Consider the following 24549-nt stretch of genomic DNA (forward strand, 5'->3'; position numbering starts at 1 on the left):
GCCCGAGCGGGACAGCCGCTAACCCTCGCGAGGCGGGACCTCTGCGTCGAGTTACAGACCTCAGTCAAAGTTTGACAAAAGTTCTGCGAGGTCACACGTCAATCGCGAATTTCATTGCCGTCTTACGAAACTTCAGAGTTGCAGGCGCGAATTCAATTATTCAATTACATTTTTATTGAAATAATTATTTATTAATTTTTTCGAGCGAATACAGAATTTCACTAATTTTACGTTAGATTAACGTGATTTATTTATTGACAGTTTGGTTTTAGTTTTTTGAATAATGAAGTGAAAGTGACTGGAAAGGACAATAAAACAAACGTACCGTGTGGGACAGCAAGTGCGATAGTGCGTAGTGCGTAGTGCGTTAGTGCGATAGTGTCGGCATGTCGAGTGCGCGGCGCGGCGTGGCCTACACCATCGACAGCATACTGGGACATCGGCATGTCTCTAATGGTAATCATCATGTTTTTACTAGCTTTTACCTGCGACTTTGCGAGGTAAAAGGAATTCTCATGATTATTTTTCCGACCCAAATATCGACCAATAGAATTGCACCATTCGACGTCACGTGGTACAACCTACATGGTATTATACTGATAATTTTTTGAAAATTTTCTCTGGTCGTTGATGTCAAACTGACAGGTTGAATTCAATTGTGAAATTATTGGCCGACATTTGGGACGGAAAAATAATCCCCCGAATACCACAAGAGCTTCAAAATTATCTGGCATTTCCCTCAAGGTTCCCTGCAAACAAATAAAGTCGTCAAGTTTTTCAGGAAAAATCACTCGCGCTTCGCGCTCGTGATTTTTTAACCTGGACTAAAAACTTGACTCCTTCATTTGTTTGCAACGAACCTATCGGAAAATACCCGATAATTTTGAAGCTCTTGTGGTATTATAAGTGATTAAATGTTTCAAATGAAGGCTTTCGCTATCTCCAGACGTAAAAACTAAAAATCATAAAATCGGTCGATTTCCAGGTGAAAGAAATACGAACGAATGTGTTTACATGTTCGCATTTATAATATTAGTAAAGATAGGAAGGATTTATTATCTATTTTCTTTTTTTATCGGTCTATTAAATCGCTCAAAAATAGAGTGTTAGTAAAAATATACCTATGTAGGTTTATAGAGCACAGTTTCTTACCTAATTGGAATGCTTCATTATAGTATTTATTAAAACTAATATCGAGCAAATTCGGAATAGATAAATAGAGAACAATACAAGTCACTGATAAATAGTCAGGAAGAGAATATTCACAATTAGTTTCTGTAGAGAAAAAGGTTATTTTATAATTAATTGAACTAATTTCTTTAGGCACTCAGATTTTTCTAGAAGCGTTATAAAATGAATTTATATTTATAATTTCCAACATTAAAAATTAAAATTTTAAGCCATCATTTGTAAGCACTAAGCTGTACCTACCTACTTAAAGGTTATAATATTATGTATTCGACGAAATAAAAATTAGCCGCATAATTATAATCTAGAAGTTTTTCTAAAAATTATATTAAAAATAATTATATATACATTCCATATATATTATTATGCAGATAAGATTTTGTAGAATTTTCTGACATAAACTGAATTTGTTTGTACCTGATCAGCTTAACAAATCTCTAATTTTTAAGTGAAAAATACCTAATATGTATTTTAATACAGATTAAGAATAACCTTAATCAGTATTTAAATATTAGCTTTTATTATGTATTTTAAGAATAAACGAAACGTGAAACTATGTAGGTACCTACTGCCTACTTAAATTTTCCTGCCGCCCCATTCTATACTTAAATTGCTCTTGAAAAAGTTTATTTCTACAAGCTGTGCGCGCGGACAAACATTAACTTACATAAAATTCTGACCTCTTTATAATCTTAGTATAGTTGATGGTAGGTACCTAATACCTATTACCTACTCAGCAGCTAGCGCTTGAGTTGCTGTGAAATCAGATATTCTGCAGATGTCACGTGGTAGGTACCTATTCCAAGAACATTTGCACTCATTGTATTCATTATGACATTATACACACACCGGCACAATTAGCGGAACAGAAACCGATACGCGAGAACATCGTCTGGGATTTGAACGAATGGCAGCAGGTTCTCTTTACTGATGAGTGCAGAGTTCTTTTAAAATAGATCGATGGGAGACAAAGAATATGGAGACTCAAAAGAGAACGCCACATACAGTCTAATTTTGAACACACAGTGGCTTATGGTGGCGGCTCGATTATGGTTTGGGGAGGGATATGTTTGGGAGCTCGCACGGAGTTAGTGATAGTCACAGGAGGGACCATGACAGCAGATCGATACATCAGAGACATTTTAGAAGAACATGTTGTACCATTTGCCCCATTTATTGGTGACGACTTTATTCTAATGCAAGATAATGCTCGTGCTCATAGTGCACAATCGGTCTGAACCACGTAGGTATACCGGTGATGCAGTGGCCAGCAAATTCCCCCGATTTGAATCCGATAGAGCATGTCTGGGACTTGCTAAAAAGAAGGGTTAAATCCAGAATGCCACCCCCCAACAATCTGAATGAACTTGGAAACGCATTACTTGAGGAGTGGAAGCGGTTGCCTCAAGAAATCATCGATAACATAATCTTTAGCATGCCCAGACGAATGGAAACCGCAATCAGAGCAAGAGGGGGAAACACTCGTTATTAATTTTATTGTTAAATCATTTAATGTTTACTTTTTTTATTTTTTGTGATGGGTCATAAATCATAATCATCTAAAAATTTCACAAATTTCAAATTTCTTTATTTTTCAATAAAAAATAACGAAAGACTTCTCAAAGTCGTTGTTAAAAGATGTTAATTAATTTGTTATTTTGTGTCTAATTACATTTTCGTCAAATATATGCGTTATTATCTCGTAGTCTCACTTTTTTTTCTGTTCCGCTAATTGTGCCGGTGGGTATATTATATCGCGTGACAATTGAACGAAACTTTTAACTTCGTCGATTCCACCTGTATAAAAGCAGTAGAAGAAGTAGAAGTTATTTGAAGCTAAAAAGAATTGTCAGAGAAGATATTTTACCCTCGAATTAACAACATTAATAATTAACCGACTTCAAAAAAAAAACGAGGAGGTTATCAATTCGGCCGGTATATTTTTTGAAGTGAAAACTTCTTTAGCGGCGGGCGTTGGGTATAAAATCTTAAACTCGCGTCAGGACACGTGACCTGATCGAAAAAGCGTAAGACGGATGGATATCAAACATGCTCAACGTTAATAATCAAGTTTTCACTTCTGCCGGCACTCCCGGAGTGCAACCCGTCTTTTTTTAGGGTTCCGTAGCCAAAATGGCAAAAACGGAACCCTTATAGTTTCGTCATGTCCGTCTGTCCGTCTGTCCGTCTGTCCGTCTGTCACAGCCGATTTACTCGGAAACTATAAGTACTACAGTGATGAAATTTGATGGGAATATGTGTTGTATGAACCGCTACAAAAATATGACACTAAATAGTAAAAAAAAGAATTGGGGGTGGGGCCCCCCATACATGTAACTGAGGGATGAAATTTTTTTTTTCGATGTACATACCCGTGTGGGGTATCAATGGAAAGGTCTTTTAAAATGATATAAAGTTTTCTAAAAAACATTTTTCTTAAAGTGAACGGTTTTTGAGATATCAGCTCTCAAAGTCGTAAAAAGTATGTCCCCCCCCCTCTATTTTTATAACTACGGGGTATAAAATTCTAAAAAAAATAGAGGTGATGCATGCTAATTAACTCTTTCAACGATTTTTGGTTTGATCAAAGTATCTCTTATAGTTTTTGAGATAGGTTGATTTAACTGTAATTTATTATATTTGCTGCTACGGAACCCTTTGTGCGCGAGCCCGACTCGCACTTGGCCGGTTTATTATTTTATGTATGTACACCGACTACTCCTAGGTTTCTTAACCAATTTACGTGATTATTTTTTTGTTCGATGCGGGATGGTGTCGAATTAGTCCCATAAAAAATTTATTCGGATAAGCCCAGTAGTTTTTATTTTATGAGCATTTTTGTCTGTACTCGATGACTTAATTGAAATGTAGCAAGTAACTTTGATTCACTTCCCGGTATCCGATTGAGCTGAAATTTTGTATACGTAGGTATGTAAATTGGATAGCGATGAAACATTATCATGACATAGAGCTGATTTGATGATGGAATCGGAAGGTGGCCATAGGAACTCACTAATATATTGACTCAATTTTATCGAGATTGGGCTCGTTTGATTCGCGTTGAAAAATACACTAAAAATTTGATGGGAATATGTGTTGTATGAACCGCTACAAAAATATGACACTAAATAGTAAAAAAAAGAATTGGGGGTGGGGCCCCCCATACATGTAACTGAGGGATGAAATTTTTTTTCTTCGAAAAATACACTAAAAAGTATTAAATAAAAATAACTGCGATAAAAACAACCGACTTCAAAAACAGAAAAGTAAAAAATAAAAAAGATTTGATATTATTAATTACTATTTATCACATTTCGTAAATCACTAAATAAGTAGACTATACCTAACACTCCACAATCCATATTATCTAAGTACGAGTATATAAAATACCCCTAGGTTAAATGCAGATACCTTATCAATTGATGTTCGTTATAGATAACTTTTATACGAAATGACATTTTTGAAATAATATTTAATTAATTGTTGTCCGAATATTCTAGCCGTAGATGGCATTGGAAGGTTAAACTTATTATTGGTTACTTTTTATTACAACTGTAGATTGTAGGTAAAATAATTAGATAAAAATATATTTTTGCACGCCTCATAAGCGAAGCGTTGAGGTGGGTACTACTGTCACTTCGCGCAAAACATCTGATTTTTCAAACTTAAAATGTCTTTATGTATCATACATTGCACTTGTAAGATAATACATACACACACATATTAAGAAAAAACACTATTTTTAACGTTCATGATATTTTTGATGTCATTTTTGTTATTTAAACTAGTTATAAAACAGTTTAAAAAAGTTCTGTCTTGGACGTCCGTGTGTCTGTATGTGCGGATCCTTTTTCTTGTTAACACGATAGCGACCGAAATACTTTACTAATCGAGTCTTTTTTTTTCTCTTACGCTTGAGTATGCTCAGGAATAGAACCCTTTCATTTTTCAGGGTCTGATTCGATGTGGTTTAATTGTTATTAAATAAACAAAAATAATACCTAATTAATAAATATTTATTAAAAAAAAAATTATGAGGCGTGCACTTTTGGATTTTCCAAATTATTTTATCCTAGGCTTAGTTTTTTAGATACAACTTTATCTATGTATATTGTAGGTATATGATACAATATTTGACCAATTATTATCTATAGGTAGGTAATTAGTAATTACTATTTTATTTTTGTAATGCCATTGCATTACCTACTTACCTAGAATAAAAGGTATTATAATTAATTGAAATATTATGTTTATATTGCAATTAATTATAATACTTACTTTTTATTCTAATATACCTACACCAATTAATTAATAATTAACAAATAATGTGTCCTGTATCATTCAATTAATTATTATTGATTGAATTAAAATTTTATAATTATTAATTACCTACCATAACTACGTAAATCACCTAGTTCAATTAATTGAACTCATAATTTAATTATTGATCCATTTTAATATAAAAACCTTGTAACCATAGATAGGTATAATTTATATTATCGATATTAGATTTAGAAATAAAATACCTATACATGTCCAAAATAAACCCAAAAATATTATATCTAATATCTATCAGTATCAACATAACCACAAACATTATCTCTACTCTTTAAAATATAAAAATCATAACTCTATAAATAATCTTTAATAACTCGTAATTTTCGATTTTTCTTTGAAAGCACCCTCGGCCCCCCGCGGCTTCATTATATCGGATTTGTATTAGTTTTACAAAATGACACAATGCACTGCATTTTAGGCTTTAAATATTTATGATAAAGATTAAAGTAGCGCGTGAGGGTCGGGGTATAATGCTTAGTAAAATATGTAATAGTTCACGGTAGGGCGGGTCGCAATAGCCGAATGATGGCGGGTATTAGTAATATTGTGTTGACACATTGTGTGTGAGGCAAATATTGTGCTTATCGTCCCGCGGCCGCTGAGAGCACTCCACGCTAGCAGACAAGTAGACACGCCAGGGATCGGACAGCAAGAGGCTGCGCAACATAATGAGGGCGCATTGTGCTCAAGGAGATTCATAACCTTATACAATACCAAATTTTGGGCCAGTTGTGAGATATAAAAATTGATAATAATCAGTGTTGAAACTTCGTTACAGCGCGGCGTAGGCTCAGTTTTCAATTTTATGTTTTTCTTAATATTTCTCTTTCAATCATCTTTCAATTGTTTTTTTTTTCATGGCATTATTTTATTTGTGGAGTCAAAACACAATAGGTATGTTTCTTTCCTTATTTCTAAGCAAGAATATTTTCTTGCTTCGAGTTCTAATCGCTGTCCCGTAATGAATCAACCTACGAGACTACTAGGTAGTAGGTAGTAGGTACTTATTATAGGGTACCTACATGCTGAAGACAGACGCAGGAGAGAAATTCATTCCATATCAAATAGTTTAGGAAAATGAAGATTAGTATTGAAGGTTGTTAGCTGTTACTCAAATGCATCTGCTGATAATATAAAGTTGTCATAGACGGATTGTTTCAGCTATCGTAAGCGGTAAGACGCACCCCATCACCTCTATATACATATTCCACTGTTTTCATGTAGGTAAATTGGTTACGTAATTTTGATTTTGTTGTCTGATTGTTGTCTGATTGATTTGATTTGAAAAATTAATTTGCTTACCAATATTTTTATAGAATAGGTACCTACCTAATAGGTTATAGGAATGATGAACATAACCGATACTTGCTTACGCCGCTTCTTGTTCTTCTTACAGTGATAGCAGTTTTTCTTCTACTTATTTTCCGTCCGCCCCGGCTTCGCCCGTGGTACCTACATGTTTACGTTTTTTTTTTTTTTATAAGAACCATCCTTGTACTTCAAGGAATAGATTCCGCAGCGCACGCGATGACAGAATTTTTATTAAGGAATTTTTACACCTAGGGCACAGAATACATAATAGTAGCTAAACGCCCTAGGGTTACATTACCTATTGCATTTTTGGTAAGGATCTCTAATTTTTTTGAAAATGCAATATAGCCTATGTTGCTCAGTGAAGATGCAGCTTTCTAATAGTGAAAGAATTTTTTAAATCGGTCCAGTAGTTTATGCGTGAATACAATACATACATACATAATTACAAACCTTTCCTCTTTATAATATTATTATAAGTATAGACTAGGAATATGTGTGAGAAATAAAGGAAAACCATATTGAGACGGTTTATCATTACTATTTACAACCTATTAATATTGTTGAGTTTGAATATCTATTTAAATTTTTCTCAAAATCTATATGAACTATTTCAGTGGTAGATACACTTAATGAAACAGTGACGGTGTTTTATCTCGGCCGATACATACAGGGCACTTGTAGCCAATTTATATTGATAAACAAATTGTCGTATACCTTTTGGCCAATTACATACAAAGGCTCGCCGATGATCTCTACGTGTGCGCTAATCCTGTCAAATTGCCACTCAACGTGTTGCTCGTTACGCTGCCTCCGGTGAGTATCTACTGCCTACCTCCGGCTGCCCCTCCGACCGCCGAATACCCGTATCACAACCGGAAACGGTTCAAAATCCAACAACAGACCGGCCTCCGTGCAAATCTGCTTTTGAAGCAGCGATGCACTCGTTCGTTTTTATAAAATATTGTCTCTGTTCGTCGATATATTTGATCGGATCAATTTAACAAGCATTTTATACGATAAAGGCTTTTCAGACTGGTGAGTAGGTACGATTTATTTCAATGTTTATTTTATTTTAACTCATTATATTGCCTGAATCATTGAGCAAGAACAACTTCAATGAATGTTTTATCTTCTTTGACTATGACTCTTGAACCGTTTTGTAGCTTTTTTCAAGAATTATGATTTTATTCATGAGAAATATTTACCTACATTATGAAATCACTACAATCTAAAAGTGCTATTGTATCTTTATTACGAAAAGTGGTTGGATCCTGTTAAAATTTTCAATGAATGTTTGATAATTTTATGCGAGCTCCAAACTTCACAGAAATGTATAATTAATTAATTATTGTATCATTTCTATATATTTGCGACCTTTTTACCGTGTTTATAGTTAAATTAGTTTTACATGAAACGTATTGTGATCGTGAACTTTCACATGTAGGATGGAGATGTGCCGTTGACTGTCAGTGAAGTCGAGAGTTGAGATCTAACTGTGCCGCATTAGTCGCCCCTCGTCTCTGCACAATAACTTGTAATCTCTTTGTACTGCACTAATTCCTCGCAACAATTACAAAACTACAAAAATACTATTACAATAAATAAATAGCGCAACTAACGTCGAGTGACGCTAAGTGCTTTACAAAAAGCGTATTTTGTTTGTCGACAACTGACTGCTGGTAGCCCTATCGCGACGCGGCCGCACGCTAATTTGCGGCTTATTGTCGGGCCAGTGGGTCGGCTTTACGTTGAACGGTTTGGTAATTACAGGGCTTGGGGTGGCCGCTCGGAGCGGGTTCAGTTCGGATTAAAAGATCGATGTCACGTGGTCGATGGGAAAAGTTTTAGCAATTGACCTCCCCGGTAATCGCATGCTAATTGAAATGAACATGTTTATCATGTCGCATTGTACCATTGATTATAATATAATGTTATTCGCAAACTCCACGTGGCTTTGTTTGGCGTTCCCTTATAATATTATGCCAGTATTATTCGTCATTTATGTTAGTTTCATTGAAATATTACTTGAAAGTTGAAACACTATGATTACGGATACATGTTAGAATTACAGAATATGAAATAGTGCGTCCGTGAATTATAAAATTGTTCTGTTATTAAATAATTATGTTCTATTTTTGTCATGTATTTTTTAAGCCTAGCTTCTTTTATTATTTGTTTCTCTGATTCTTTAAGTAGATAGTTAATGCTTTAAATACGTAAATTAATATTCACTAGAAATGTACCCACATATTCATTATAATTCATGATTTACATTAACAATGACTGTTAAAGATTATTTCTGTACAATTTCATTGAACGGATTATCTTTCTGTTTCTAATCGGTTGCAATTTGAAAAACTGATGATAGAACTACATCTTATCCAGAAGTATTTTTAATTTTGATTTAAATTCCTATTCCAAATTCCTTTACAACAGACAGCGTGGAGTTGAAAAGCGAGAGCGTGCACTCAGACTCCGAACATGAGGTGGAGCCAGACACCGAGCCCAGCGTCGAGCCGGACGCCGAGCCGAGCGCCGAGCTGCCCGACCACCTGGAGCTGGATGCCAGCAGACCGCGCAAGGTAGCTTGCTTAACTTATCTTATGTAGGTATATGTAAGCATGTTTTTGACGAGTTTGGCCAAAATCAACCGATCAAGCTTCTGAAAGAATATGATGATGAAATTTAATTAAAGCAAGAATTTTTTACACCTCAATTTCAACGCAATCAGTTTAGTAACATGTGTGTGAATTTTACTATATTAGTCCATTACTGAAAGGATTATCGAAAATTTAGTCGAGATTTTCGAGTCACAAAATCAAATTTTAGTGTGTCTAAAATGAATGTCAACATTCAAGCTTGAGCTCAATTCCATGTTTTCTAAATTATTTGAGTAAAGAACATCTAGCTTCTTCGAGCCTCTACTAATGTGTAGGTAGTAGAAGCAATGAAATCAGTGTAAGAGTAAGATGATTAGGAAATTAGAGTAACTCTAAGAAGTATAAAATTGAAGGGATGAATATCGGTCGTTCTGAAGCAGGTGCGCCGCAGCCGGACCACATTCACCACGTACCAGCTGCACGAGCTGGAGCGCGCGTTCGACAAGACGCAGTACCCCGACGTGTTCACGCGCGAGGAGCTCGCCCTGCGCCTCGACCTCAGCGAGGCGCGCGTGCAGGTACGTTCACACGCACCAGATAATATTTTTTGTCTAATAATAATTATTAATTTCTAAATGTGCAATACTCGCGTAAAATCGTACACAAGAAAATACTGGCTAGATTCATTCGCTATTTTCACTTGAAACTGAAGCGAGGCGTTTGATTTAATAGACCATAAAATTTTGTTGGAAAAGATATCTGAAACAGTATCTACGGGTCACGATATCTATGGTACGTGCGTTGTATCAAAATCGTACTCACCTTGTTAATAAGATTCACGCGTATGTTACAAGGAAAAATTCGATACTAGCGGGAGTTTCCCAAGGATCTCATTTGAAAAAAAAGACTCGATTAGTAAAGTATTTCGGTCGCTATCGTGTTAACAAGTCAATCCTCCGCACATACAGACACACGGACGTCCAAGACAGAACTTTTTTAAACTGTTTTTTAACTAGTTTAAATAACAAAAATGACATCAAAAATATCACGAATGTTAAAAATAGTGTTTTTTCTTAATATGTGTGTGTATGTATTATCTTACAAGTGCAATGTATGATACATAAAGACATTTTAAGTTTGAAAAATCAGATGTTTTGCGCGAAGTGACAGTAGTACCCACCTCAACGCTTCGCTTATGAGGCGTGCAATAAGTAAAAATAGATATTCTTGCGGACTACGAAATTGCTACGAAATTCTACATTGTTTTGATTTGATGGACATTTTTTTATATTGTTTATTAAATCCAACATGTACATATTATGTACTTAAATTTCACTTTTTTTAGTCTGGTAGCAATTGTTTCATCTACCAAGCACTTTGTAGACTGAATGTTAAAAACTCCTCTATTAATTTTATTGCAAATTAAAAATATAAGTGAATGCTTACCTATACGTACATTTATCAAAATCCAGTTTATACACTGAATAATACGATTGCCTCTACAAAACTGAAGTCAATTACAACATTTTCACGAAAAACATATCAATTTCGTAACAGAAATGTAATATGCATAATTATTATGAGTGAACAGTTTAATTTCATTAGGGAGAAATATCACGTAACACATTTGGGCTTAATCTAAATTGGTCTCAATTTTGTAATAAAGCGTTATTAGCGCAGTAATTGTGCGGTTTTCATATATTAATAGCAATTAGCCACGTTTAACTGAATGGAATTCAAGAGATTAATTACGTGTCTAATTGGGTAATTAAAAGGTGTATTTTGGTACTTTTAAAAACCGAGTATAAAAGGTATTCATAGAATAATAAGAGGAACCTAATATCGACGGACTAAATGTTTCTGTTGTATGTTTTGGTTCGAATAAGATTATCAAAATGTAAACAATATAATTAGACAGACTGCAAATAATTGTACTAAACATTCCTTTGCCTCATGATAATTATGGCCAGAAAGATAAACAAAACACTTAATAAACTGGCAATTCTAGTGAATTTAATTTGTAGGCGTATATGAATGATGAATAGCGGTGTGTTAAGAATCAGACAATACGTGGGCTAGTGGCAGCGGGCAGTGGGTACGGCTCGGGCGGTGCGCTGGCGGCGACAATCGCGCGGTAATTAGCATTACGTGCATTGTGGCCGACCGCAGCGCGGACAATGCGCGCTAGATTGCGTCACACCTCGAGTTTTAATGTCTAATCATTTGCAGACTACCCTCCGCTAACGAACGACCGCATCCGATTGTCAAATTAAATGCTCTTATAGATTATAGCAGTGTCATAAGTGTTATAAATAACCAAATATTGCATTTTCTAAATATATTTACCATATTTTATTAAATCATGGTCAGCACCACGTATGCACCGGGCGGGTGCGGGGGTGCACGCCGGCGGGGCGCGGGGTGCGGTGGGGGGGGGGTTCCGTACAATGGCCGCTAATTCCGCTCATTATGCTCTCGCGTCGACAGCGCTAATGTTTGCCGCGCCTCCGCCTCGCTAATCGCCTCTGATTACCTCCTCCGCTTGCAATCCCTTACAATTGCATGAAATCTTATAATTATGCACAATTTCATAAATGACTTAATTCACAGTAGTTTACTTTAAACGTCCAACTAGTTACGCTAAATAGAAATAAACGATTAAATTTTTTGTAGCGGTTAATTGTGATAATTTGAGCGGTTTTATGTAATTTTTTATGCATTTCGCCACTCGGTGGGCACGTTGACTCCGCCTCGCAGCGGCCACGGGTATTGTGCTTATTGGTTGGGTGAGCACTTCATAAATAAAAGAAATACAATACTGACACCTTCACTTTTATAAGATATGATGTTAAACTGCCGAGGTGCGTCTATACATATTTCTGTAGGTAGGTATATATATCTAACTGAATTAATTTTTTCTTTGAAATGACGGGTACCTTTGAATTTTAATGAAAATATCACAGACGATCTTCCTCACGATCATATTATGTTTCAGTAATTTCTTCAGTTTAAATGCTAAACTACTAACAAGTACCTTATCCTAACGCTCAAGTAACGTTTAACTTTTGTGGTTAGAAATATGCACTGAATGGCGATCTGTAGCACACACTCGAGTGTGGCAGTATCCTGGTCTCGCCGAGCGCTGCACGGCGCGTCGCGTCGATCTGCTCTCAGCTCGTTAGGTGCATTCACGGCGCTCATTAGAATTTCGTTTCCATTGTCTCCCAAGTTCTGATCCTTTACACTCGTCGGGCTTAGCGTCTTCGGCTTAGCTTGATGAATCTCATTCATGACGCGAGGGCCCTTTGCTCCGATATCGAGTTAGCGACGACTGGAACAGTTGCGTTTCAAACTTTTCTCATTTACACCACGCATTTCATTTCGAACTATAGGTAAATGTAAATTTTTTCTCACAATAATCAAGACTATGTATGATGCTTTATTAATTCTGTTTACCATTAGAGTCATGTATTGCGATCACAATAGAATTGAATCGTAAATAAGCGTTCGTTAGGTATGATATGGGCAATGGAGTACAAGTGCGCGAGTAACAATAGTTTAATTAAGCGGTTTGAGCGCCGAGAGCTCTTCGGGTGCAGTTAAAGCGAGCGCCGCTGCAATTTGGTAATTACCAGTGGGAGGGGGGCCGGGGGGGTCTCGGGCTGCCTCTCGTCTGAAAGTTAATATGTTGTTTACTTATGGAAGAAATAAAAATATCATATTATTATGCTATACGCAATTATTAGATTTTTGATGATGCTACAAATGTTGCAATGTTTAGGAATGCAAAAGACATTGAAATGGTTAGGTAATATAATCTATAATTTAATTATTTTAAATTATATTATCTTTTTGTATTAAATAAACAATAGGTAAGAGATTTATGAGAAAATGCAACCAAATTGATGATTACATCTAGTGACAATAAGTTTCCAAAAGTTTTTACAACAGCAATCGTTGGTAAAGTGAAAACAGTTAACAGTTGTTGGCAACCCTTGTTAATATCGTGGACTCTCGAGCGGGATTTGAACCGCACAGACAATAAAACACTTAAAAACACAGCACAGGGCTGCGAGGTGCGCGGGGAGCGGAGGCGGACGTAACGAGGAATTCATTCGCTTTCAGATGCACTGATGAAACTTTAAGAGAGTGTAATTACGGTTCCGGCGATAATTGCGATGCGGTTAATTTTGTGGCTTCTTGAATTTATTATGGTCGTTTGAAAATTGTTTTGCCGCGATACTGGCGAGCTCCGGAACAAAAGCGCTCCCTAAATCGCACTCTAAGCGGCAAATTGCTTTTAATCCACTCCATAGATGGCGCTCGCCGACAAACGAGCCACGAAGCCTCTCGACGCCGCACCGCGCCGCCGGCATTGAGCCTTATCGTGTAGATGTAAGATCGATTTTAACTGGGCGGGATCGTCGCAAAGTGTGGTTTCAGAAAGCAATTGAGAAGTATTAAAGAGTTTGAGTGATCGGTGCGAGAGGCGACACTCGGCGGCCCTCCGCCGCGCTGTAGTGCGCGCAACCATTTGCTCAATTATTTAATTGCTATTAATGTTCACGAAACACTGGGCAAAGTGAGAACCCGTAATTAACTCAATATCTAGTGTTTAATTTCCATTAACTCTTTCAATTAGTTTACTGCATGTTTACCCTTTTACATAATATTTTATATAGAATCTAGCTACCCGCAAAAAAGATGATCCAGTTTATGCAGACTAGATTATACATGTATATTATGTTAACCAAATTTTATACGGATCCGATCAGCTGATTATGCGTGAAAGAGTAAAAACTGGCGTTCGTACGGAGTTTCTCGTATTATATTGGTAGGTATATTAATATTGTGTGACATTAGTTGTGCTCTTTTTTTATTAGCTATGGTGGGAATTTTCGTGCATGGTCGTCTATATACGAGTACATACTGTAAAAAGCAAAAGTCAACACAAGGAAGAATGCACCGCGCCATTAAGTTCAAATCAAATGGCAATTGTGAATTGTGATGGCAGCCAATCGAGCGTGAACTCTAATTTGCTTGAGTCGAGAATCGAGATCCGCAGCGGAACGGACTCATTTGAAAATTATCAAATTATGCCATTTTTGCCTTCGCGTTACAATGTCTTTTTATTAGCGCAATGTGGCTCGACTAGCTCAATTTGTTTCTATTCTCCGCTGCCGCCGCTGCAATGTGAACCCTAAAGCGCTCGGCCGAGGGTCGGGTTCGCGTCGCGCACTGTATCGCGCGAAAACCACGTATGCGTAATTGCTTTTCATTATGTCCCCATTGTAGTGGAGAGCGGGCGACAAATTGGCGGCAATTATGCGATAAAAAAATTAAAAGTGGACGGGGTTGAGACATTTAGCGCGCCCTTGCTGCGTCTGCCGACTGCCCGCGCGGCCCATTGTCAGTTGTTACCGTCACCATTTGCGATCATACTTCCTGACTCGTATTGGGATATTTTAATAGTGAACAGTTTCTGAATAAAGTCACTTTATCACGAATCACGATTATGTTCACTGTCAAGTTTATAATCATTTTGATTCATGTAGGAACATTAGTTAGAATCGTAACTAATTTTTGATGATGAAATAAATAAATGATGAAGATGAATCACAATTCTCAACATAATCATGTTGAGAATTGTGATTCATCATGAATGTGACGCCATTCCACGCGACGTCCTCTGCAGGACATAGGCCTAACCCAAATTAATTTATTTTTGAAATGATATCATTCCCCGATTCGATGCTATATTAACAATCTGAAAAACAGTAAGTAAAGGCAAGCTTTGTTGCAGGTTTGGTTCCAGAACAGACGAGCGAAGTGGCGCAAGCGGGAGAAGGCGCTGGGCCGGGAGCACGCGCCCTTCCTGCATCACGAACATGGTGAGTGCCGTACTGAAGGGCGATATTCCATAGTCTGATATTTTTATTCAAAATATTTTTAAAAAGATGTCGAAAAATAAGTTGAACCAAATCCCAGGTTTGTATTTAACACGTCATTAAAGTGACCCAATTCTATAAGTTTCTATATCATATTTAATGCAGAACTATTGGATACTATAATTACTCCGCCTGATTCTGATTTCCAATTTATAATTGATGAACTTCCAGCAAATGACTCGTTGCCTAAACAATTACAGCGCGTAAAATACCAATTTGATAGATAAATCGAACTAAAAATTGTTAATTTGGTCATTATTTTTCGATTTCGTTCACATGTTGTGTATCTATTTACAAATCTGCTTTTAACACGTATCATTACGGCGGATGTCCCGGTGAGGTGTTATTATAATGCCATTAATTGGTCCGATATCGGGAGACGCGTGTCGTGTGACGTGTCGCTGCGGCTCCGCCCCGCACACTGCTTGTTAACGATTTAACACGTTTATGTTTCTAAACTGGCATTTGTGAATGTAATTAATGGGTTCAATCAATAGTTTTGTTTTATACTTTTGTATTTATTTTTAACTCAAAATTGTAATACTTAACTTTCTATCATAGAGATATTTTAGAAGTAATGCCTAATTTATAAATGAAGTTACCTTATAAGTATGTATAGGTACTATATAAACAGCAAACGTATTTAAAATTTAATAATTAAAAGTTACAACTTGAGTTTACATTGGATTAGATCTACACGAAAGTTTACACAAGGGTTCATATAGATTAGCTGGTAGAATAAAATGTCAAAATCAGTATTTGTTTAAATAAAACAGTTCATAGTGTGAGGTGTAATGGCCCCTCAGTGGCGCGCGGTGCGGGCAGGTGGCCTCACCTCGCGGCTCGCACTCAATGGGAGACATTGTCTCACTTATCGATATACGTTGTAATAACGTATCATTTTAATCATAAATCGTTACAAAGAAAGAGTGTTGTCAGTTTTGATTATAATATTTCTATTCAGACTTTTACATTGGGTTTAATAGTGACCATATTATTATTTTTTTATTCTATGTGATCATCACTATTGTTTTATTTATTCAGTACATGGATAATGCGCACCATCATCCCCATAATCTCGACATACATTTATTTAATACATACAGTTTTTAACTTACCGAAACTGAGAAAAGGTTTTACACAGCAAACAGGTGTCCCGCAAGGTTCTATGCTAGGTCCGTCTTTATTTTTAACTTATGTTAATGATAAATGAATCAGAATTGTGAGGTCGTATTATCCGGAGGACTTTTAGTAGGCAGCCAATAAATTTAAATTATGTTCAATTGTATTGCATGAACGAAAATTTTAGAAATCGACTTCTTGCTGTTCCTTTTCGAATCCGAAGGTAGTTTAAAAACTTTTTTTTTTAATTTTGATTGAGTTTGAGTTAAACCGTGTCGTTCGGTGCAGGCGTGGGCGAGTGGGGCGTGGCGCCGGTGAGCTCGGGCGGCGAGTGGTGGGCGCTGGGGCTCGGCGCGCTGGCGCCCGCGCCCTGGCACGAGCCCGCCTTCACCGCGCTGCTGCACCGGTGAGTCCCAGGGCTGCTCGCTGTGCGCCAGCTACAGGATGCTAGGGGAATGTTGAGTTCATTAGTCTACGTGCGTGTGTTATGTCTGAGTGTGAGTGCGTGTTTTAAATCTGTGTAAATATCATAGCGGATATATAATATCTGTACGTGTGTTATTTCCACTATGTGGGTGTGTTTCTCACGTTCGTTCGGGCGTTCGCTATATCTATTTATGTGTGTGATGTTCCCGGGCGAGATATTACTGTGTGTTTATATGTATGTGATTTATGTCTGGGCGTTCGCTATATCTATTTATGTGTGTTATGTTCCCGAGCGAGTGCTTCGTCCGTATGAGATAATATGTGTGTTTATATGACTGTATGTGATTTATGTCTGTTCGTGAATTTTGTGCGTGTACGATGTCTGTGTGTATTTTGTCCGACTGTGCGTTTTACTCGAAGCAATGCGTCTTCCCGTATGACCTAACCTCTCGCGGCTCGCAGGTACGTGCTGCGGCTGCCGCCGGCGGCGCCGCTGTCCCCCGCGCGGTCCCCGTCGCCCCCGCCGGCCCCGCCCGCCCCGCCGGCCCCGCCCGGCGCGCCGAGCGGGCTCGCCGCGGGCCCGCTCGGCGCCGCGCCGGACGCGCTGCGCCTGCTGCACGAGCGGTACAGCCGCGTGCACACGTAACCCGCTCCACACGTCTCGCTTCACCGTGCACACACACACACTACATCATGAGTTATTTCTTTCTATACTTAATGGGTTAAGATAGTCGAGAAAAATACTATATTAAAACGCACGTTTGTATGGATCGCATATATTTCCTATGTATTCATCTGATCGATAGTTCAATCTTAGTTTAGTCGTTGTTTTTAAAGGTATTTATATTTTATTTTGTGGACTATTAAAATTTTCCTAAGTGTTAAATGATTTTTAAAGTATTTTATATCTACACGGTTTATACGATACAGTTTGAATTCATAGTGTTAGTATTGTAAATTGTAAACTGATTTTCACTACAGAACTGATATTTGGTACGTGAAATGTGCTAACAGTTATTATTTACTTTGTTCACACCTTCCATTAAATATTAATCAATATTTTATCGTTCATTCATGTTTACGATATATTGTGTTTTAGCGTTTAAATTTTTGAACCAATCGGTAATCGGTTATGTCCCGAGCAATGTGAAAATATAATTGTATAATCTAAAAGTAGATATAAATTCATCTACTGTCATTGATTTTTTTAATATTTAGAAATAATCTAACCAATTAAGTATTAGTTACCAGTATTACCAACTTATTGTGTAAATATAAAAAATAGGTAACATTATGTTTATTTCCCTAAAGTTACGTGTGCCTTAAATAAGTATATACATGTCCTAGTTCTGATCTCACTATCGATACATGCAGCATGTCTGTTGACTTTAATAAGAAAACTATAATATTTTGTTTCTTTAATTGCGTTACGTTACAATTATTTACACTTTCTTTGTATGCCAAAAGTATATAATATAATATTATGTTGTCTTAAGAGTCAACGGAATTGCTACACCACGAAAATCCTTAGATTTACATATTTATGATTTTGGTAGTTACTTAATAAATAGCTGTATAACGATTACATATAACACAAGTTTTCATAAAATTAATTGTAAATAATAGAAATGTAAGTGTATTTTAAGATTGTACATTCTGTAAATTATGTAATGTTAATTGCCCAAAGAGAGAGTACATCCATAATTGATTTCATTTTGTGTAAAATAGTCGTTTTTCGAATTTTGAAGGACTTAATAAAATTCAGTTTTGTAATATATTTCTGACTTTGTGGCTCTAGGTATAGTAAGAACAATTAGATTAAGGCTCTGTAGCAACTATTTATTGAAGTAGATATTTAGTGGGTTTGCAATAATTGACATTGTAGCACTTTAAATATTATATTAGATGAATATAATTTCTGGTTATTTTATTTACACTGTCCCTTTCCATAAACTTAATAAGACGAAATAAGAGTTGACAAACAAATGTAATCCCTCTTGTATTAATTTCATTGTTCGGTGTGTGCACGTCTCTTGTTCACCATAAAACATTAGAGTGTGGGGTCCACGGCGTTGTATTGTGGAGTCTATTGTTTGAGCTCCTTCAGCTTCCCTCTTCTGTGCTTCAGTAATCTGTCCTGAGAGACGAGCCATTGCATTGGTGTCAATCAACGCTACGACGGTAACAAACAATGTGTAAAATATACTATAATTTCTGCAAAGCGAATGTGTACTATCGCCGCGCTGGTAGGTATATAATTTAAGCAATCATGCACCAAAAGCAGAAACATAGACTTGAAAAAGTCCTTTGAAAATTACGAGAGAAGGGATTCTTTGCAGCTATTGTTTAATGTTAATTAATTCGTACTTGATACAGTATTTCGATCAAGCTTGTACACAAGTGAGTATGAATGCATTGTTAGGTACCTACAGGATATTATTATCGGTACTTACAGATGTAGGAGTGTGTAGCTCTTGTAAGTTGCAACCTCAATCCCGATTACTGAATCTAGTGAGCAGCTTATTATTATTCTTCATCATAAGCGTTAGAATTCTAGTAAAATATAGTGTCTACTCTTTATATTCATAAATTTATATTTAGTGTCTACTCTTTTATAAACACCGTTTAAGAATATAATCAATTAAATGAGTATTCTTTTGAAACTCAATAAAGTAAAAAATTGATCGATTCCCGCCTCTTTGTCTAGACCGAGTGCGGTGCGGAGTGAAGCGAAGATTAACTTTGCGTCTCCAGCTCTCAGCGAGGAGTGTTTGAAGAAAGATTAATTTGGCAAAAATTGGGCGCTAAGCACTCGGCTTACGGCTGCCTCCATTGTGCGCTTTAATTTCATTTTGTGCCATACAATGTATACGAATCTTCTAGTCGTGTAGAGCGATTATGATTATGAATTTAAATTGTATTTTTGTCTATTACCTACAAAGAAAGCCTGACTCTTGTTACATAGAATGAATAAATAACTTGAATAGTGTTAATTTAAAAGAACTGCTGGTTGCTTACTGGATGTCACTCAACGTGAAGTTTGAAACCATAAAATCCATACTTAATATTATAAATGCGAAAGTAATTCTGTCTGTCTGTCTGTTACTCAATCACGCCTTAACTACTGAACTAATTTGCATGAAATTGGGTATATAGATATTTTGATACCCGAGAAAGGACATAGGATAGGTTTTATCCCGGAAATCCCACGGGAACGGGAACTATGCGGGTTTTTCTTTGACTGCGCGGGCGATGCCGCGGGTGGAAAGCTAGTATGTAATAAATCTGAAGATAAATACCATTTGATTTTTTGACGAGTAGGTAGGCTTACAGGGTGTTTTTATGTATACTTGGATAAAATGAAACAAGAAAATACTAGGAAGATATAATAAAAATAAATGTTGTTTTCTAAAGCTAGACACACAAGAACAAGCGATGGTGGGGTACCAGGCGCGCAGCAGCGGCGCGGAGTCACGCGGAGTGGCTCGGGGCGGACCGACCCGTAATTGGGCCGCCATTAACCTAGCGAGCCTCCTCCGATAAACAGTTTAGCGCATTAGCTCCCGAGTTATGAGCCCCGGTACTCCCTAATACCTATTGTGAAACTTTCACGATAATACCCGGCGGCAAGCTACGCTGTGCACACTTGGAACTTTTCGAAGATTTATCTTGTCTGTTATAACTTTTTATTAAATTCACATTGTGGGAACATGGGATTAGCATTACTGTATTCAAACAATTTCTTCTGAAGTTTCATTCAAACTTTGGTTTTATTTCGATCTTCAAATTAAATTTGTACGTTTAAGGAAGTTTATTCTCTCAGTGGAAAAATTATAGGAATAAGTAATAACTAAGTACCATAGAAATCTAAATAACAAGACACTAGAAGTCGTAAGCGTGCGTGACCAAGTCGCCACTCAGGTGATTTTCACATAACCAGTGCATTCGTCACTGTTCAGTTGCTCTGGAGACGTATGAGTGTATACATGGTGTGTTTCAGCAATTCCCATTGCGGAAATTCTTCCACAAGTTGTAATTATACTTATAAAGGAATAATATTTCATCGGAAAATATTTTTTTTAGATAATGCCGTTTTTCCTTAAAATTATAGAATATTTACAAGTATTACGAGTGTCACCATAGTAATCGAAATAACAATGAATGACACAGTCGACCATTCTTATTATCACGTTTGTTCGTATTGGAGCAAAAAGTCTCATATACTTAGGGATGTTATTCTAAAATAAACCGTAAATTCGTGCGTTAGTTCAAAAGCTTAATTTAATAGATAAGTTAGTTTTCACTAAAATCAAGCTGTCCAATAAAAGGCATAGTTTACTTGTGTGTACTGTTTAGCTTTCGGTTTGAAATTTGAATGTGTTGATTTTGGCGACAGCGGTTTTCATACGAATTATGACATTATAGCACTTCTATGTGTCTTGTTATTTAGATTTCTATGCTAAGTACCGAGTTTATAACAAAGTATACGTAATTGAAATAATAAAAACAACATAATTACGTGCTAGAACTTACGGCCCTGCCTTCATACGAAACTGATGAATACGCCGTTCGCACGGGAATAGAATGTTGGTCCGATTTCCCTGAGTTAGCATCCAAGCTTACGTCTTTATAATTATTAAAATGTATAAATTCATTCTTTAACTCCGGTCTGCATCGTGCGGACCCTAGCTCTATAGCTACTAGTTATTATAGAGTAAGATCCCAGAGCCGTAAGACACAACTTATTTTCTAAAGCATATAAGTTTCTGTTCACAGTAGTCTCTAGTGTACTTTTTAATATCTGAATATTTGAGGAGCTCTACCAGTGACACCTGCGCCACCTGAGCCAAAACTTTTATCAGACGCTTTAAAGCTCCAATAAATGAACTAAATTTATTTTTAAATGTCTGATTTTTTATGTTATTAAGATAGGTAACTATTACAATGTTATATATTTTAATCAGTCAGACAAATTGCAATGACCAAATATAACTCAAAACTTATATGCTTTAGAAAATAAATTGTGTCTTGCGGCTCTGGGATCTTGGACCATTATTCTATGGCTCTATCTAGAAGAGCCCATAACTGTCTCTGTAATGTTTAACTTACAATTACCAACGTTTTTATAATATTATAATACCTGGATATATTTTGCATAGTTAGTAATCCTGTAATGAAATAAAGCTTGCAGAGGCTTTGGAGGGAGGCGCGGGAGGGGAGTGTAACGGGATGACATTGTTTATCGGTGTGAGCGTCAAATGCACCCGCGTGATTATCGACAAACATCGGTCGTTGTTTGACATTCACACCATTTCATTTTACAGGGACACTAAAATATTTGCTATACCGAAAAGGTACGATCCTATTTATATTGCAGTTACATATTTTGGTGATTAACGTTTGGCAATTTTCTCTACTGAAAAGGGTTACTTGCTCATGCAAGATTTAGAAATTTAGGTACAATAATTTACTTACAGAACCGCTTTAAAATTATCATAATACATAATTGAATACTTAGGTACAGTTCATTAAATAAAGGATACTATTTAGACAATTAATAAAATGGCCCTGATAAATAAAGAGCCTAGGCTGTTAATCAAAGCTAGTCATCTGCAACTTTTCTGTAACATAATACATTATTGTAATATTACATCAAAAATTAATTATCAATTTATTAAAGTTGATGATGAAGGATACAATGAAATTGGAATATCTAACAAAAGAATCTCATTTCATTGAATGCTCTAAAGGATCTTTACATTGACCGATTTATGCGCACGGCTGGTCATACTTAAAAGGAAATACATACTACATATAATATTTTTTAGTTTCAACAGCTCAGCAACAGCAACAGATAGTAACAGATCGTTTAAGAAGGCTCATTAAGATTTCTGTAGCTTATAGATTACGTACACGCTCCGATACGAAAATCGGGTAATCATCATGAAAATTAGTTTTAAATCAGACTAGTGTAAGCTAACTAACGAGAAGATTTTTTTTTGAGTGAGAATGAAAGACTGCAGCTTTTATAGAGCCGCTGCTGTTTTAATTAAAATACAATATTGATGATATTATATACCAGTGCATTCTTTTGATTCGTCCTTGCTAGGTGTAATTATTTCCTTTTTCTCATATAAACCACCCATACAGTTTATGTAGGTATTTACTTGTATTGAATGTAAGAGAATTAGCACATTGTTCATCTAATATATAAAAATGAATCGCAAAATGTGTTGGTAAGCGCATAACTCGAGAACGGCTGAACCGATTTCGATAATTCTTTTTTTATTATATTCCTTGAAGCACGAGGATGGTTTTTATGTAGAGAAAACGTAAACATGTACCACGGGCGAAGCCGGGGCGGACCGCTAGTTGTACAATAAAACTAAGCGAATGAAAATTATTAGATATAGGTACGGTACGTATGAAATTTATTCAACTGATATTCAAATTGCTCATAAACTTAATCATTGTCGTGTCGTGTGTCGTGCACAAATCGTGCCGTGTAAAGACCCCTGGCAGTGCCGTCTATCGGATGCTGTTGGTGACACTCTTTGTTGTAGTTACAGCATTCATTACATTTGCAGGAGTAATTGCGCGCAATCGTAGCCCATCGGATCATTAGCTTTGTGCATGGAATATTCGAGACTTGAGCCATTTCTATAGTTCCTTGTGGTGTATGTTTTAAATGTTTTACACAATTAAAGTTATAGCTTCAATATTTTTTGAGAAGGGAGAAAAGCACCTCTTTTTTAGCTCTTTCTAAAAATTACCTCTTCTTGATTTTCTTCTGTGCTTTTCAATTTCGAAAATTAGTTTTTTTATCGATGTTTAATTATACTTTCCAACACAATACATAAACAGAACTTAATGAAAAGTAACCCCAATTGTCTGCGACTCCGAAACAAAAACGAAAAAACGCCACAAAGCAATTTCAAACAAAGGTCGGGTTTATTAATTCACAAAAAGCAAATGAGGCAGCTCCTCCAATATTTAATTACCGCAGCCCTAATTGAGGCAGAAGTAATAAACAGCGCCCTCGGAGATGACATTCGCAATCCGAGCACAAACATCGTAATATGTAGTGAAATAAGGTTAATCTGAGACTCATAAAGCTGCTGCTCGCCAGCCACTGAATAAACTAATAAATGTAACCGCTCGCGGCGCAGGGCTGCTGCGCTCCCATAAATAACATATTATTGTTTTACAATACGAGTAATATGAGTAATATCTTATTTTATATTTTATGAAATGAATGCAAGGCGTGAAGGATTTTTTTAAATCTGTAATAGAATCAGACCATTTGACTTTAAATGATCATATTTATGAAACAAAGGTGGTAAAATAATTTTAATTTTACACAAAAATTTCAAGTTTGAAATGAAAAATTCAGATGTTGTTGGTTACATTGGTGGTTCTTATTGTAATAAGAAATCAAGTTTTAAAAATAAGTATTTAAATTTGTAAATAATTGTAACTTAAACTGATGAGAGCTGTAAATATAAAACCTTAATAGGATTTTCACAAGCTATGAATGTTATACCAAAAAAAAAGTCCACCGTGGCAGCCCTAGCTGCCAGCAAGGCGGGCGAATGTCGCACGCTAGATGAAAT

At 36.3% G+C, this 24549-nt stretch overlaps 1 protein-coding gene across 2 annotated transcripts; it reads left to right on the forward strand.

Annotated features, from left to right (window-relative positions):
• Window positions 1-224: 224 nt before the first annotated feature.
• Window positions 225-18115, forward strand: LOC149478195 (uncharacterized). Of its 2 annotated transcripts, none has more exons than XM_089709607.1 (6): window positions 225-461; window positions 9276-9422; window positions 9878-10018; window positions 15244-15331; window positions 16799-16916; window positions 17399-18115. In XM_089709607.1, the coding sequence occupies exons 1-6, from the start codon at window positions 387-389 to the stop codon at window positions 17580-17582; spliced, it is 753 nt and encodes a 250-aa protein (XP_089565733.1). In that variant the 5' UTR covers window positions 225-386; the 3' UTR covers window positions 17583-18115. The 2 variants fall into 2 exon arrangements, with proteins under 2 accessions (XP_089565733.1, XP_089565732.1); XM_089709606.1 differs by having other exon boundaries at window positions 225-456; window positions 9277-9422.
• The last annotated feature ends 6434 nt before the right edge of the window (window positions 18116-24549 follow it).

The sequence above is a fragment of the Colias philodice genome, chromosome 22 (genome assembly GCF_061535455.1).
Source record: "Colias philodice isolate Cphi_HAF_F1 chromosome 22, ilColPhil1 Martin Lab GWU primary, whole genome shotgun sequence".
NCBI classification, from domain to species: Eukaryota; Metazoa; Arthropoda; class Insecta; order Lepidoptera; family Pieridae; genus Colias; species Colias philodice.